The 17,768-nt window shown below is 32.5% G+C and overlaps 1 protein-coding gene and 1 long non-coding RNA gene across 2 annotated transcripts in view; both read left to right on the forward strand.

Moving 5' to 3' along the window:
- The first annotated feature begins 8,179 nt into the window (after nucleotides 1–8,179).
- Nucleotides 8,180–17,768, forward strand: part of LOC143232234 (uncharacterized) — a 40,249-nt gene continuing 30,660 nt past the window's right edge. The window contains exon 1 of the long non-coding RNA XR_013017455.1: nucleotides 8,180–8,352. This is a non-coding gene — a long non-coding RNA (uncharacterized LOC143232234). The remainder of the gene's footprint in view (nucleotides 8,353–17,768) is intronic.
- On the forward strand, nucleotides 11,523–12,819 carry LOC143232232 (histone H2B-like). The gene has a single exon (XM_076467392.1). The coding sequence runs from the start codon at nucleotides 11,618–11,620 to the stop codon at nucleotides 11,990–11,992; it is 375 nt and encodes a 124-aa protein (XP_076323507.1). The 5' UTR covers nucleotides 11,523–11,617; the 3' UTR covers nucleotides 11,993–12,819.

A 17,768-nucleotide genomic window follows, 5' to 3' on the forward strand; every position in this document is an offset into this window, starting at 1 on the left:
ATCAAAAGTTTTTGTGCATTGTTTCATCCTAAATCTTTGTAGCAATCGAAGTTTATGGTTTTTTGTACAAACATTTTGATTTTTCTATAAAAGATGTATTTAGCAATCAATATTTAGGATCTGAAACTTCTATTACCTTATCCATTGTGATGAAAGTCTCAAAACATTCTGAATAAAAGTAAGAAATTGAATTGCATATAGAAATGAATATAATTTTTTAGTCTTAAAATGTTCAGAAATTCCTTCATTATTTGATTGGTTACCATAACCAATGCTTAATTTCACATATTCATTTTATACAAGATACTTTGATTCTAACTTTTGGTAAGATTTGTACAGCTACATGTATATGTACAATACAGTTTGTTTAGCTGGATATAGATTTCCTATAAATCCCAGTAGAATCTAAAACACTTCTCATTTGATTTTTGAATTGCAACAAGGTTTTGTATTATCTAAGGAAAAACACCAAACTTAATGAAATTATTTGGAAACTTTGCAATATCTTTGGTGTGCAGTAAGATATTTATTTGGAAAAAAATGTTATTTTACTCTGCTAAGGATAGATATAAAATAAAACACAATTAAATGAGCATGAAACAATGTATAGAAATGTAGCATGCTTTTGGCAGAAATGTATAATGTATATACATTAACAGAGAAATGTTGCATAGTATTTTACTTCTTTACACTGTTGAATCTGAAATAGTTACTAGTTATAATATAGTCTCAACTAGTCAGAACTTGCAAAGGATGTAAAATAAGTTCATAAATCATGTTTTCATCATACACCTAACTGTACCAACTTCATATATGTTTAGGCAATCTTTAAAGTGAAAATCATGGGGAATTTAGAAATCCAAATTGAAAGGCATAAATATTTTAATGTTTAGTTGGAGTCACATGCTAAATAACATACTTGATATTACTTAAACTTTTCTCTAATCAAACCTTTCTCATCTTGGAAAGCATGGCATGTCCAACTTAACCTTTTGAGATATTACTGAGATTGTAGCCAAGCACATAGTTAATAGTAAGAGTATCTAGCTGATAAAATGATAAAGTGTTCTACTCTATATAAATAGAAACAACACATTTTAGGACAACATGGGAACTTATGGTCTGTTTTGGCTGTTCATCCCCTAAAATAAAAGAATTTAAAAATGACAACAATCTTAAAGTCAGCTTTTATCATTCATATATTTTTCAAGTGTTTTCTTAAATTGTAAAAGTATATTTAATTATCTATACTGATGGCATGTTTGATTCCTAATCCCACTTTAAGTATATAGCGTACCATACTTCTTTCAGAAATTATGTTTGAGATTAAATAAAACTACTGCTATGCAGTTCATACAGTATTTACTTGATATTGCAATAACTAATATTTTTTAAATACATTCTTGACGTTCCATCTATTTGCTATGAAATACATTTTGTAGTAGTTATTTTCTCATCATTTACTGCCAACTATCTTTCTAATTTGTAAACATTTACTAGCAACTGTTATATAACATTTATGTCAGGGAATTAATGACCTAAAAAAGAAATTGTTTATACCAAACCCATAAACATCATCTTGGCATATTAATGTTTTAATATTAATGTACTGTTACAGTATATTTTCATATTCTTTTTAATGATGTAGTGCATTAAAAAAAATTGTATTTCTTACTGTTAGATATTAATTACTGAAGAGAGCTATTGTTCTCCATGTAAAAAACAAGTTCTTCCACAATTGGAAAAACCTTGTTCTCACTTTCAAAAACTTAAGAGAATACAACTTTAGATTCCTTTACTGCTTCCCAATTTTTTTTGAAATTAAAATAATTGACAATTTTAATATTTTAGTACAATTTTAAATTTGAAAAAGCATACAAATACTAAAATATGAAATCATTATATAATTTACCATGTGTCTGTAACTCTACATAGTTTGTTGATGAATAATGTAATAGATGTTATTATGATTTAAGATGTATTTAAGTACAAGATGTTGATAATTTTTACAAGATGCACTGTAAGTTGTGTAACCAATATTGAATACAGAGTACCTACTGTGTGTGACACACAAAATATCTTTAACAATATCTCTTTTGTCATAGTAATTTATTTTAATTTGTTAGACACTATGCATGTTAGAAAATGGCATACAAAGTTGCAACTTACAAGTTAAAACGTTCTTTTTATTAATCTACACACTAATATAACGATTAAAAGTTTTAGAAATATAATTAAAACTAACCATCAAGGAGTGAAACAATAATTAACCAAAGTATGTGATTTTAATTATTGAAAATTACATCTGTTTATAAAAAAGGATGAATTGAGCATCACTTGAGAATACTTACGTAAACATTGTAATACACCTTGTTACAGGGTATGAATAGAGGGCACTCTAGTCTATAAAATATTAATAGTAGAAACTTGTGAAAATACAATTTCTTTAACAATCATTTTATTTATGCCTCACTTGTAGAAATTGTGTTGAACTTAAATAAATCTATTTTTTAAATCTATCCTTAATAGGTTATTTTGCAGTACCCATGTGCAAATGAAAAGACAAAAATAATGTAAGTAATTTATAATTCATCATTTGTGTATTATAAACATCATAAGTATTTTTACTTTAAAATTTAATCAATAACTGTACCCGATTAAATTAAAGTATATAGTTGATATAAATAAAAGAATTAAAAAGAAAATATTTACTACAATTAAAATGTCAATTTGCTATCGCTGCAACTTTAACTTCTATGTCTGTTGATGTTACCAAGTGCTTCAAAAACTGGTACAATAGTAGTCAATGACAAATCTATATAAATTTCTTTGAATATAGTACAGCAATCAAACATACATATAAATATTTGCATTGTAATTATAATGACTTGTTTTATATAGCTTGAGTGAAAAATGTTGGTAACCATTTTAATTAAATTCTTTAATTTTGAAAATGACTGCCTCAATACTTTAACTTATATATTATTATTGTAGTATAAACAGTTAACATCTGAGGTAGTAAAGCAGTACAGCTTAGTGGAATTAAGGACTGGTTACACCCTTGTGCAAATTAATTGAAACAAATGGTCATTTTACAATATTTGCAGCCTGGCGGCCAGTGTAGGCTCGCTGAACCCGCTGATTTCCTTTAATAGTCATTTTTTCACACAGACGGCGTCATTAGCTGTGTTTTGCAGTACAGTCGATCTATTTATGGGATATATACGAAATTTTGAGGAATATTACGTCATTTGAAATTGCGTTAGAAGGGCAAGGAGACCAGTCAAAAAACAACTTCTTACCAACTCATTGAAGAAAAACGGTATCAATGGGGTCTGAAATACAAGAACTGGACGTAAGAACAATGGAGGAAGGTGTTATTCAGTGACGAGACTCATTTCTTCGTACAGGGTCAAAGACGTCTGCATGTTCGCAAATCTCCAGGTGAAAAACTTCGAGAATCTCACATCAAAGAGTTCGTAAAACATCCCTTGAAGAAGATGTTTTGAGGCTTTTTCAGCTTCTATGACGTCGGAGGCTTACATAACGTAGAAGGTATGATTCGAGGACCACAATACATCGAAGTTTTGCAGAGAAGAGTCGTTCCATAATTGAAAAAGAGATTTCCAGATAGATCTGGCATTTTTGAGCAAGATCTGCCTCTGTGCCACACATCGAAACTTGTGAAGAATTTTATGACTACAATGCGAATAAAGGTGCTGGACTGGCCTGGAAACTCTTTGGACTTAAATCCTATTGAAATTTTGTGGGCGATTTGTAAAGAAATACTTCGGGGACAAGACTGTGCTACGAAATATAAGCTAATTTAGGCCATAATTGAGGTGTTGTACCGCGATCCAAAACATTAGTAAATATTCCAGTCAACTCGTGGACTCGATGCCAAAGCGGATTAATGATCTTCAGAAAAATAAAGGGGGTCATATCATGTATTAATTTGTGAGTAATTTTTGGATTCTCAGAAATAAAACGCAAAAAAGTGAAAAAATCGTAATTTTCCGTCTTGTTTCAATTAATTTGCATAAAGGTGTATTTTACATTTACGCTTCTTTTATGATACACAGAAAACAGCGACGTACCTGTACGTACTTACAACCTTTTCTCGTCTCAAATGCACACTTTTTTATAATAATTATTTTTATATTGTTTTTGCAGTTCAAAAATTAAACCTCTTTACCAACAAGCGTCAAAATTAACTAATATTCACTAAGTTATTAAGCTACACCACACTGTTTTATTGCTTTAATTTTTATTTCTCAGTGGCAACTGCCCCAGTGTGAATAATACACCAATGTTTTGTATTCAAACAAAAACATTTTATAAATATTTTCTTATTACTAACAACTTTAGCAAACTGCAATGAACTATCTAATTCACTAGAAATGTTGAAAAATTTTATCTTTCTAATAATTTCTTATCGATGAAAATTCATGAACAAGTAAATATTTAACAATTACATACCTTGTTTTAAAATTGCAAGTCATGTACAGCGATTTAGTTCATTTTCAAATAAATCCATATACCCAATTATATAAGCTACAAAACTTCTTTGATCACCTATTACTAACATTAGAGGTCTTCAATATACAAATATCAAAAGGTTAAAGTTGAGTAGAAGCTTGGGTTGGTTTGAACAATTACTAGTACATTTTTACCAGTTGTACACTAATTAGTATGCGGTATGTTTACGAATTTATACGTTAAAATCTAGGGTTTATTTTCCGTAAAAGACAACATACACTTAGCCCAGCGTGTAGCTTTGTGCTAAAAACAAACAAACAAAAAACTGTATGCCAGTTTGCATCTAAATCTGTGACCATCCCAGAGGATCAATCAACTCTGAACCCTATATGAGGGTTATTGGGTTAGTTTATTCTAGAAGACTATTATGTCAGCGTGTGCATTCTGAATCTATTTTAGCGTAAAAGTGTGGCCTATCTGTAAATGTAACCCTACCTCTGAGTTGTCCTTCAGTTTTAAGCTTAAGTAATAAAAACAAACCTCTTTAATTAACAGTGTGTGTGTTTGCTAATAGCAAGGCTACATCGGGCTATCTGCTGAGTCCACCGAGGGAAATCGAACTCCTGATTTTAGCGTTGTAAATCTGTAGACTTACCGCTGTACCAGCAGGGGACTCTAATTAAGAGAGCCTCTAAATTAGAAAACAACAAACATATATATATATTACAATTTTGTAGTTTATACATTTCATTTTATACTTTCAGCACATAGCCTCTTAAAGGTGAATTTTCAACAAATTTACTAATTGCATTAGAAACTGTTCTTTGGTTAGGTATAATTCCTGTGTGATTACCATATTTTAAACACTTTTGGGTAAAAAATGAAACAAAATATGCGGGTCCTCGAACTCGAGTTCCTCTCGGTCGTTCGGCTGTATCCGTGACGTTTTACCACTAAGACGTAATAGTTGCCAAACACGCTTTGTTGCGCGCCGACCATTTTTTTCCTTTCAGTGCTGGTGTTTTATGTAAATCTATCGGTGCTTTTATCGGATTACAACTTTATGAGACTATTTTTGTCTTGGTATTGCTACTTTATGTTTGTTTTATGATTACATGGTTTACTGCATTGCTTATGTTTGTAAAAACGGTTCGGCATCGGGCAAAAGCTTCTTTTTGTTTCAGTGCAAGGAGAAGGAACCGGCAAGGTGGCGACAGTGGGTGCGAATGGTCAATAGGAAGAACTGGACTCCTTCACTCCATGCAAAACTTTGTCAAGATCACTTTGAACGCACATGTTTTGTGTCGCATCCACTGTTTTGGATTTCGTGGGTTTCAAGCCAGACAGGTTGAGACTAAAAAACCACCGGTAGTAGACAGGATCACCCCACCATCTTACCTCGTGTAGAGCTGAGGACCGATCTCAGCCTGCAGCATATAGGTTCCACCCCTCTGAAGCCATCCCTTGCCATCATGAAAAGAACAAACTTAAAGGTATGTGTGCAGTATAAAGGGATAAACAATAACTAGTATAATATAATAATTTAAAAAGTACAAGTCTTTGAAGAATGTGACTAGACATACACATTTCACATTCATGAGCGTGTTTTGCATTTGTGGCACCTGAAAGTCAGTGAAACCTTGATTTCCTAGTCCAGACAGTGAACAAATCTATCCCAAATAGAGTGTATTTCAAGTTTAAAAGTTGGTAGATCATTCTGTAGATGTTTTTGTATCATTTTTACATATGGAAAAGTTTGGAAACTACCATTTTTCAGATTTAACATTTCAAGATAAATTAAAATAACACCATGTCTTGAACATGTTGAAGTAATCGTGTGTGTGTTTTTATAGCAAAGCCACATGGGGCTATCTGCTGAGCCCACCGAACCCCTGATTTTAGCGTTGTAAATCCGTAGACATACCGCTGTACTAGCGGGGGGCTTGAAGTAATCAACTACATATTATGTATTTTTAAAAAAACATTGTAAACTTGTAAACAATCAAATATAAATTTCATAACATATTTCCATCACTCATCATAATAAAATTAATCTTAACACAGTACTTTTACATTGTCATATTAAATGTAAATCTCATATACCACATAAAGCATGTTATTTTAATATATAATCTTATTTCTTCAGTATCACTCACAGTTCCGCTACTCTACCTCGTGGAACTGTTCTCATCACTAGAACTTGTCAGATCTGTGTCAAAAGTAACTGTCCTAGGTTCGTTCAGAGTAGGTTCGAATTGTTATGGCGCTACTCGACACTGTTCAGAACACAAAGTCAAAACAGACTCCGCCTCTGTTTCTCCGTATGCACTGGCCATGCTTATTTACATTCAACGCGATGGCATTGGCGGTTTGTTTGGCAATTATTACGTCACAGTACTTCTCCTAGCGGCAAAGGTAAAAACTAAAACGTTCGGATTGCCGCTCTTACTGCACCAAGTTCTATGTTTCATTTATTAGCACATATTTTTTATAAAAAATGTGAACCTGCAAAATTAATCAGTATGAGTAGTTCTTTTGACTGCAGAGTTTTCTTTTTTCTGCAAAATTCACCTTTAACAACAATATTAGTTTGTGGTTTTATTGATAAGCAACATGAAAAAAAAAAAAAAAAATTGAACACATTATTACCAAAACGCACTGGCTTTTATCTATATTGGAAGTTATTATATAAAATTGGTGGTCCGGTATGGCCAAGCGTGTTAAGGCGTTCAACTCGTAATCCGAGTAATTAACAAGGAGAGTAATTAACTAACCGTATATGAGGTTTTATACGTTTATTTGATTTTATAATTTCACCCAATGTTACACGAGGGCTATCTGCGTTAACCGTCCCTAAATTAGCAGTGTGAGACTAAAGGTAAGGGAACTAGCTATAATAAAGCACGCAACTGTTCCGCGCTAACACGTCAATTCCCATCACTAGCCGCCACCTCAGAAACATGGTAAGGATACCTCTTACCATTAAGCATAATTTACGCACTGAATGAAAATGTCTAACCATATATCGTTTACCATCACAGTAAAAGTTCCATTCATATTTAAATCCATTATCCCCAGTCCTGAAAATACCCAATCTCATTTTTCTTCTAATCTTTACGCATAACTCGTTTCACTTGTTCAATATACAGCTTTTTTAAAACAATAAATGTTAAAGATATAAATATTTACGTCTCACTCACTAGTAGAAGATTCTGGCTTTTGAGACCACAGTTAAGAAACCGTCCAACAAAGCTCCTCTTCCTCTGTTTCCTTTTCATTTACATCTGAGCCCGGCATGGCCAGATGGGTTAAAGCGTTCGACTCGTAATCTGAGGATCGCGGGTTCGAATCCCCGTCGCACCAAATATGCTCGCCCTTTCAGCCGTGGGGGCGTTATAATGTGACGGTCAATCCCACTTTTTCGTTGGTAAAAGAGTAGCCCAAGAGTTGGCGGTGGGTGGTTATGACTAGCTGTCTTCCTTCTAGCCTTACACTGGTAAATTAGGGACGGCTATCACAGATAGCCTTCGTGTAACTTTGCGCGAAATTCAAAACAAACAAACCTTTACAGCCTTTCCTGACTTTCCGCAATTCTCTTAATCAAGCATTGCAAATAAAACCTTAGCAAATAAAAGTAACTTCAAGTCCGGTGCTCTTTAATTCTCAACCAAGCAGTAGGATGAAGAGAAACAGACGTTTCTGACGGCCTCTTGTTAGATTTCATTAATATTTGGGAAAAACCCATATGTTGCAAGAACGTTCAAGGAATGAAATAAACGTTAACCTAAATTACCGCCACGCGATGTTGTTCTTGACTTATTTTTTCTTACGGTCATGAAACTTTGCTCTAACCTCTGTCAGCGCAATATAAATGTAAGTATCCTCATTATTATTCTTATGTTGTGCTTATCGTCGCTTATGTTCAATGTTACAAAGTCTCATACTTGACGAACAGTTCAGTATATACAGTCAACACATTTCACTCTCTCTAAAAATAATACAAAAACGTTTTTAATATTAGTTTGAAACTACTATGAGGTTTATGGTTTAATATTAGGTAGCCTATTTAGCTGATTTTGTAGTTTGAAGAAATGTTGCATTCATATATAAGTTTGGTGAAACCCAGTAAATGGTCTTTGGAACATTTATTTTTATGCGATATGTTTGGCAGTATTCTTCTGTATTAGTAAATAGTGTTTTAAGTTTTGACCCTGCTATGTATGGAGTAGGGGCATTTTTCCAAGTCGCAACGTCGTCGGCGAACGGTGATGGAAACCCAGAGTTTGGGTCTTTTAAGGGCATGTTGCTCATTTACATAATGAATAGAACAGGGTTAACTACTCTCTGGCGGAAGCCTGTCTCTGGAACAGAGAGTTTAGATCATATGTGGACTTGTTTTACTTCTAATCAACGGCCATTATTGGACTTTTGGTCCTTCAGTGCGATGGAATGGGATCTATGAATTCAATGTCTAGAGACTTAAATGTGTGTGTGTGTGTTTGATGAAATGGGAGTACTACGAGAAAAAACTACTTTTACTGACCAGATGCCGAATAAATTAGCTGACAAGTGCCCGATTAATCCGGGATGGTGTTGGAACAAGATGAAAGACGAGGAAGGAGTGATAAAAATAATGTTTACTTAGTGTGACTCAGATTTCTTCTTGGTGGAATTACGTCTGAAGGAAGGTGGTTTGCTGAGGACAAATCTTTCAGGGTGTGAATTTCATCCTCACTGGTGAAGGGGCGCCAGATGAAAGAAATATCGGCGCGGAGTTTCTTTATAACTACGTAATGTGGTGCCGGAGAGTCAACGGAGGTGTCAGTTTGCGGGGGAAAAGGGTTGGTGAGTTGGATGAAAGGTGGTCGATGTAAGACTCGGGAGGGAAGGGAGGATAAGAACATAATTACTAGAGAGTATTTACTGAAAGAATGTTGTTATTGGCGGACGTAGGTGGCTTTATTCCTTTTATAGGGCTTTGTTTAGGTTGTCTGGGTACTTAGGTGGCATGAGTCTGTGGACTTAGCTTAAAACAAATGTGCACTTTAAAAGAAAATAATGTATAGATATAAATAAATTTCAAATTGCAAATACGTGAGCATGGACAAAAATAAGTAAGCATTATTAAACAAACTGAGAAAAACCCTGAGGTTTTTCAAAGTTCCTATTTTGTTAAGAATTTGTAGTTTTACAAATGTTAATTATTTATATGTACACATATATAAATTTGTAAATAATATTCATAGTTGAAGTTCTAACTCATGTTAATAGGAAACCTGAAAGTTTGATGTATTGTTTATAAACATACAATGCACATGTATGAAACTGTATTGCAAAGTTTTAGATGGTACATGCTGTTAAGCTGATTCCTTGGCGTGCAAAGTTAGAATACTCGTTTTGCAATTTTAGTTTTTTGTTTAGTTTTTAACATTAAAATGTCTATACTTTTGAAATGGTACAGGGTCATTCATCCCGGGTATTTCGTATATTTTGTTTGGTATTATAATTCACAAAGATAAAAATTACTAAAATATAGGAAGTTTTATAAAATATTGAAGTCACGGGTAAGTCAAGCTGTGCTGTAACACATCATATATGGTAACTGGAACGGAAACTGTATGTGCTCATGTAAAGATCTAAAAAATATCTTAAGCTTTTCTGCTTTTTTGAGTACCTATTTCAACGTAAACACATTTAATAATCTTTTCACACACAAATAAGCACCTACTATACTTACGTGAATATAGACATATTTTCTTCGGTTGCCGACTTTTGTAGAACATATTTTATTTGTTGTTTGTAGTATTAGAACCAGGAAACTATATTGACGTATTATATATAATAAGCGTTGAAGAGATATTCCGTCCTCACACTCCTGATGAAAATTTGCATGCTTAAACTACTATTTATAACCGATAGATAGCACTTGTAACATTACCGTCAACAGAAAGTGGATTACAAGACAGGAATATAATTTGATGGCATATAATGTTATATTTTATATCATTTAAAAACTAAACACTGTTGTCAACTTTAAAGCAAATATCCATTTATAATAGTTTGAAATAATGATTGTTTTGCAGAATAATAATCCATTTGAATAAATAGCACCATCACATTTTGTTGACGTTTGATAACTTTCACAATTCTTCTATTTTTTTAAACGAAATCTTAAAAAAGCGTCTTTTTTGTAGAGAGAAAACCACATTTTTGTCTGTTTGGACGGAGTCTACTGAATTGAGCTTTGATTCTGTTGGTGTAAATCTAGAAATTTACCCCTGAACCCAAAGAGGTTATGTTAAAAAGATATTCTGATGAAATGTTATCATATCCATGCTTTATTTTAGGATTGTCTATATTTAATAAACAAACACATTTTAGCGTGATCAAATATGAAAATACAAAGAATTGTTTGTGTTTCTTATAGCACAGCCACATCAGGCTATATGCTCAGCCCACCGCGGGGAATCGAATTCCTGATTTTAGCGTTGTAAATCCGGAGACATACCGCTGTACTAGCGGGAGACAGAAAAATTGTTAAAAATCGCTATATATATATACAAATTAAGTAAGTGGACATTACTTTGGTCAAAGATTTTACCACTTAATTCATTTTCATTTTAAGTAATTTCATTCATTTTGTTATATTTTAAAATCATTAAGTACTAGTTTTTATAGCAAAACAAAATGCAAAAAAGAAGTGTACAGAAGTAGTGATATGGTAAATAGATAACCATTTTATGAAGTTAGTATACTTTAGTGACTAATAAAAAATTAATTGTCTTGATGAAAAATGAGTATTTAAAGAAATAAGAAAGTGTGATGTAGTTACTATAAAAATTTAAATAATTTTCGTTGTTTATTTGAAATTGAACCAAATTGGGATTAAAAGATCGTAACTAAGACTCCTCATTTGTTGAATACTTATCCAATGAAAGTTAGCCTGAGAAAACATTATCACGTGATTGGATAAACTTTGAGATAGCTTTCTCGTACGGCCGCGCTAGTATTGACTACAATCGCTTCTTGTGATATAAATAGTAAATTTAAGTCTCGAAACGTAAGCGGAGCTGTTGTGAGTGAGTGATTGTTTATGTAAGTAAAAGTGAGGGATACGTTGCTGTAATTTATAGTAATTATGCCACCAACCCCAAGTGGTAAAGCTGTGAAAAAAGCTGGTAAAGCCCAAAAAGCTGTTCGTGCTGGGGACAAGAAAAAGAGACGAAAGAAAAGGAAAGAGAGCTTTAGCATATATGTATATAAGGTGCTAAAACAAGTTCATCCTGATACTGGCATTTCTAGTAAAGCAATGTCAATAATGAACAGTTTTGTGAACGATATATTTGAGCGAATTGCTGCTGAGGCTTCTCGCCTCGCTCATTACAATAAGAGATCCACCATTACCAGTCGGGAAATACAGACTGCAGTTCGCCTTCTGCTTCCCGGAGAATTAGCCAAACACGCTGTGTCGGAAGGTACCAAGGCTGTTACCAAGTATACAAGTTCCAAGTAGTTTTACTCGCTAGTAATGAAAGGAACGGAGAATGTGTTTATGTAACACTAGTTTAAAAGGAACGTGCGACATTTAAGACTGTCATCTCATTAAGTAGTGTTATTTCGTGATCACTTTTTGAAATTTTAGTTTGGTAAGTTTTGTCTTTGTGTGAAATTGTCTTTGACAAAGTGTATAAAAAGTTTGGACTTGCGTAAAATGCTTCATTTTTTTCGGAATATGTGGGAAATTAATATTTAAAATCGGCAAAATTTTGCGTAGTCGTGTACATTATGTATAGGTGTGAATTTTAGATCGAATAACGTTTGGTTGTTTATTATGAAGCATACTGGTGTTAATATTCGTCTTTTTAAATTAAGAAATGTATTTAGTTGTAAGCTTTACAAGTTTCCATACTTTTAACGTGGGCTTTTAAATGTGCACTTCGAATATTGTAATTCTAGTCAGTAAGTTTTTTCTTTTTAATTAAATGATCAAATACAAGTTGATTACAACCAGACGTATATTTGTGATGTGTGATTGATGTTACTCAGACGTCATATTTACCGAAGGGTAAGATAATGGAGAAGCATAACTGCGTAAATGGTCCACTTGTATTAGTACTTACTGTAGTAGTAGATTATATTAAGTTTACTAAAGGTATGTAACCTAGAATAAATTCAAGATAACTGCAGGATTTTTTAGTTATTCAGTTTAAACTTTTGTCCTTGAAACCAGCAATCAGTGTGAATGTGTGTGAATATTTTTATAAATAAATAGTTGTGTAATGCATATGTACATATATGTTGTCGATATTTACGTAAATAAAATGTAAAAATTTGAACGTTTTTGAATTCTGCTTGTTAAATGTCCTGAATAGTAAAAAGTGATATAATCGAATGCGTTTTACATGTAAAGTCAAAATTTAGTGTTGTTTGGTAACGTTCGAAAGTTGCAGCAACACAAACGTGTGTGAATAGGTTTATTTTACACGGAAGCTGATTAAATTAATCTAAGGATTAGACATGTGGGAGTTTATGAAAAAGGAAACGAGAAAACCTCAAAGCAAGGAATTTTCTCAGTTTTGTTTTGTGTAAACTTTATAGGCTGTAACACCTGATACTAGAGGAATATAAAGTTTTAAGTTGTTCTAAACGTAATAATACGGCGGTAGAATGGACAAACAAAAAAAGGTATGCCACTCGAACGTTGAGTTTTTTACCTGTGTACAAAATAAAAGTTGTTTTTAGTTGAAATTAAGTTAGTTTGTAGTTAAAGTGATTGGAATCTTCAGGAGGTGTATTAATTGCTGCCAATCCAAAATATTCAACATAACTGTTTCTTATCGAATATTTGTAAAATTTGTCATTTTGAAGAGTTTTGCGTAAGGATTGAGTTCAGCATTTTAGTAAAAAAAAATCTTTATATTAACATGTTGAGAAATAACGTTACGTAGAAGCGGAAATGAACAGTTTGTTTGAATATTAGATTCTAGATTTGCTATTTATATAACCAAGTCATTCTTTAATCTTGTCTGAAGTTAAAACTTTTATTGTGGAAGTGGAATTAACCATTTGAACAATTTTTATTGTACAATGGCTTTAAAGAATATGAAATGTGCATATTTTTATAAACAACAAACCTGGTCATATGGGCTCTGAGATGTGTGATGTGATATACAAGGTACATTTAATCACCTCATTTTATCCGTTTGAAAACTATTAGTTTAACACTCCTACGAAAAGACGTTTCTAGTCCTGATTTCTCCAAGCCCGTTCCCCTGGCTGTGGTTTCGCTAGATAGTAGATAGGGACAGTGGGAATCTCGTTAATCCATTCATTAATGGATTTAAATGGCAATTTCATTTAAATACAAAATTATTAACCTAATATTAATAACCTTTCAAGTTGATCTGGGGCCTGTTAGGCCCCACTTTTCGTAGGAGTGTTAAAACACACACGAAACTAACAAAAAGCACTTCTATGATGTAACGGTAGTTATCAAGGACAGCGCGTCAACTTGTGCCTGATTGGCTACATAATTACGTAACGTTTCCATGTCAACCAAGCTATGTAATCTTTACATACGTTATCTCGTGTAAATGATTTCAAAAATTATAATATTAGTCTGAATATTTAAATAAAGCAGCATACATACATATGTATGTATAGGGGAAGGTAGAAATGTTTGTGGTCTACAGACTTCTTTTTTAGGTACGATACTGTTTCATTGTCATTTATTTCTTCACGTTACATAACTTCTCTTCTAATTTACTTTGTTCTCGCCTAAAGTTCGTTTTTTATATTATTGTAAGTTTTTCGTATTAATTTCTCAACATTTCTTTTGTGATACATTTTAGTAGGAGTTTGTAGACATCTTTTTATCGTTTCCTCACTTTAGTTGGTCCATGTTTTTTATGTGGGGTGAAGTGTTTTCTCACCTCCTCACATTCTAGCGTTCTAACGTACGTGTCGCCGAATTAAAAAAGTAATGAAGGGGGGGGGTTGACTGTAAAACAAACAGTTCTTATGTATTATAAAATGTTCGATATTCAAGCAGTATATAGCGGACTTGGTTATAAGAAAAACAATATGCAAGCACCAGACAACAGAGCTATATAAAGAAACTATAATGAAAACAATACGGAGGGGTCGGTTTATACAGAGCGGACATTGGTATATTATAAAGGTAATGAAGTGCTATACAAAGAACTTGATTATGTACGTGTGTGTGTGTGTAATATTCAAGCATTGTGCATAGCAGACTTGGTTGTAAAACCACCGTTATTCAAGGAATCTATAGCGGATTTTTTTACAAAAAGATCAATACTATATAGCGGACTTGGTTACTAAATAAACGGTTGAAAATAAAGCACTGTATTGCATATTGGACTTGGTTACAAAAAGCGAAGATATCCAAGCACAGTGTAGCCATTCTATATAAACAAAAAGGACGTTTATATGCAAAAACGGCTCGTTTGGGCTGAGAAAACACTTTACATAGAAGAGCGAACAACGTTTCGACCTTTTTCGGTCATCGTCAGGTTCACAAAGAAAGAGGTAACTGACCGGAAGCTGACCACATGTTTGAAAGGGGTTGTGTAACTGTGTGTCGAAATGTAGAGGGCGGTATTAGATGTTTGAATATATAATTTTATTTATTTTATTAATATAGGTATAAAGGCGTTCCTTTATATTGGTTTATTTTGGGTTTAAGTTGTTGTATAAGTAAGGCTTCTTTAATTTTACGTTTGTTTATGTTTGTTTCTTTATTTAGTATTTGAGTGTTTTCTATGGTTATGTTGTGTTTATTTGACTTGCAGTGTTCGAAAACGTGTGAAGGTGACTTTTATGTTCTTTGAATCTGGTTTCCATTTTCTACTTGTTTCTCAATATAGAAGTCGTGGCAGTTATCACATTGTATTTTATAAATAATGTTGGTGTGGTGTTTGTCAGTGTAGTTTCTTACATAGTATAGACCTCAGTTTTGTGCCGGGTTTTTGAATAAATTTGGTATTAATTGGAATGTCATATTTTGTTACTAATTTTTGCCAAATGTTGGTTATTTGTTTGCTGATGTCGGGAATATATGGTATACAGCAGTATATGGTTTCGTGGTTTTTTGATTCGTGAGCTGTATTAACTTGAGTTGGTTGATTTTGCTTTCTGTCTAGGTGTGTGCGTATAATGTTTTCTACGGTTTGTGGAGGAAACTTATTGATGTTGGTGAAGTATTGTTTTATTTTGTCTAATTCATCGTTAATTTTATCTGGTGAGCATAGTTTTATGGCTGTGTTTATTTGGTTTCTTAGTATGTTGAGTTTTTGTTTTTGCATATAAATTTCTCAACAAGTGGGTTTCTCGTCATCACTGAAAAAGGACGTTTAAACGTTATATGGCAGACTTAGTTATCAAACAAACGTTATTGAAGCAGAGTATAGTGGACATAATTATAGAATAAACGGGATTTAAGCACTGTACATTCGACAAGGTTATATGAAACTATATTCAAGCACAAAATAGCAGCGTTGGGTTGTATAGTATGAAAAAATATTTTCATGCACTACACAGCAAACTTGGTTATGTGTGTGACTAAGATATTCGATCACTATGTAGGAGACTGTTATATATATATATATAAAATTACCAGTAATATGTAGCAAATTTATAATATAAAAGAAACTATATTCAAGCACTATAGAGTGGAGTTATATATATTTATAAGATATTGGAGCACTATAAAGTGGACCTGGTATTGTATATAAATATTCGACCACTGTATAGCAGAGTTGGTTATAAAACAAATGATATTCGAACAGTATGTATAGTGAACGTTCTTAGAAAACAATATTAAAATACTTTCTAGTAGACTTAGTTACAAAACAAAAAATATCATTGGAGTGCGTTCTACTAGACATTGTTACAAAACAAAAACAAACAATATGGGAGTACTTTCTAGTAGACTTCATTACAAAAACAAACTATTGGAGTACTTTGATATACAAAATGTATTTAAGAATGTAATTAGTTAATTTTGAGAAGAAATCTTCTGTATTACGAAATTAAAAATTATTTCCAGTAGAGGGGCGACCTTTCTCATGAAATTATGGAAGATTATGATGAACTTAAATCGTGCTTTTTTTTAACCCATAGTTTGGCCGAGGAGGTCCATATGAATAACTTCTTGAGGAACTTTCTTAAAGTAGATCGATAGCAGATAATTAAATAATATTTGAGAAGCAGAAGAGACAGAGAAAAAGTTGAGGAATTTGCTAATATTGCTTGAGAAATTAAGAAACCATCTTTGATCGACTCGTGTGTTGCATTGAGGTTAATGGAACACATGTAGAGGAGCTGGCAATTTAAAATGAAGACTATATGCTAAGTGTCTACGTAACACCATATAACTAACTAGTCAATAATACACCTAAAATATAGCAAAAGATACACTCAACAACTGTGGAATAGGTATTTGGAATAAATTGTATGTAATATAAACTGTTATATCTGGTGTATTTAAACTCACGGCAAATAAAAGACAGCATCATTTCTATAATTAGGATTTTTAAAAAATAGTTTTTGAAACTTGTAAACATTCATATCTAAAGTTGAAAAAAGTCAGTGTCAAAACGTACCATACGTATTATAACATCATAAATATTTTTGAAACATGATTTAAAATTATTTGCTTTCAGCGAATTCGACTTTTATTGATGAAATAACTCGGACAATCGGTGACGTACAGCATGGTGGAATGTATAGGGTCAATGTATGTGTCTAATAAAATGTCAAATTATATTTACCGTAATATGTTTGCTGCGAACCCTGGTAACTCGGTATTGGTAGGGCAATCTATTTCTAACTACTGTACAATTTTTATCTACTTAGTCTTTGTTACAAAGGAAATATTAAAATTCTCTGTACGCCACTGGAAAGCATATGTACTACGCATCATTACAGTAGAATTACAAGTTCATTTCCTGCTACAATCATAGAAACTATCCAGTTTCTGTCAATTTCGTATTGATATAGATGATAATTTGTGAAAATGAAACTAAGCATCTTGCAAATATCTTCTACAATAACTACTACATATACAGAAAAGATGAAGATATAAAAACTGAAATTAATATTCGTTTAATGAATTAATTGATTTTTATTATCAGCACACATAATAGTAGATGAATCTACATCTTTTGTGAGGCCAGCGTTTCGCACGATTTTATGTAACTACAAAGTAAATAATATCAAGGGCACTTCACCACGAAAATCATGATTTAGCATTTTTAAAAACGAAA

This window comes from Tachypleus tridentatus, chromosome 11, assembly GCF_004210375.1.
Source record: "Tachypleus tridentatus isolate NWPU-2018 chromosome 11, ASM421037v1, whole genome shotgun sequence".
Classification (NCBI taxonomy): domain Eukaryota; kingdom Metazoa; phylum Arthropoda; class Merostomata; order Xiphosura; family Limulidae; genus Tachypleus; species Tachypleus tridentatus.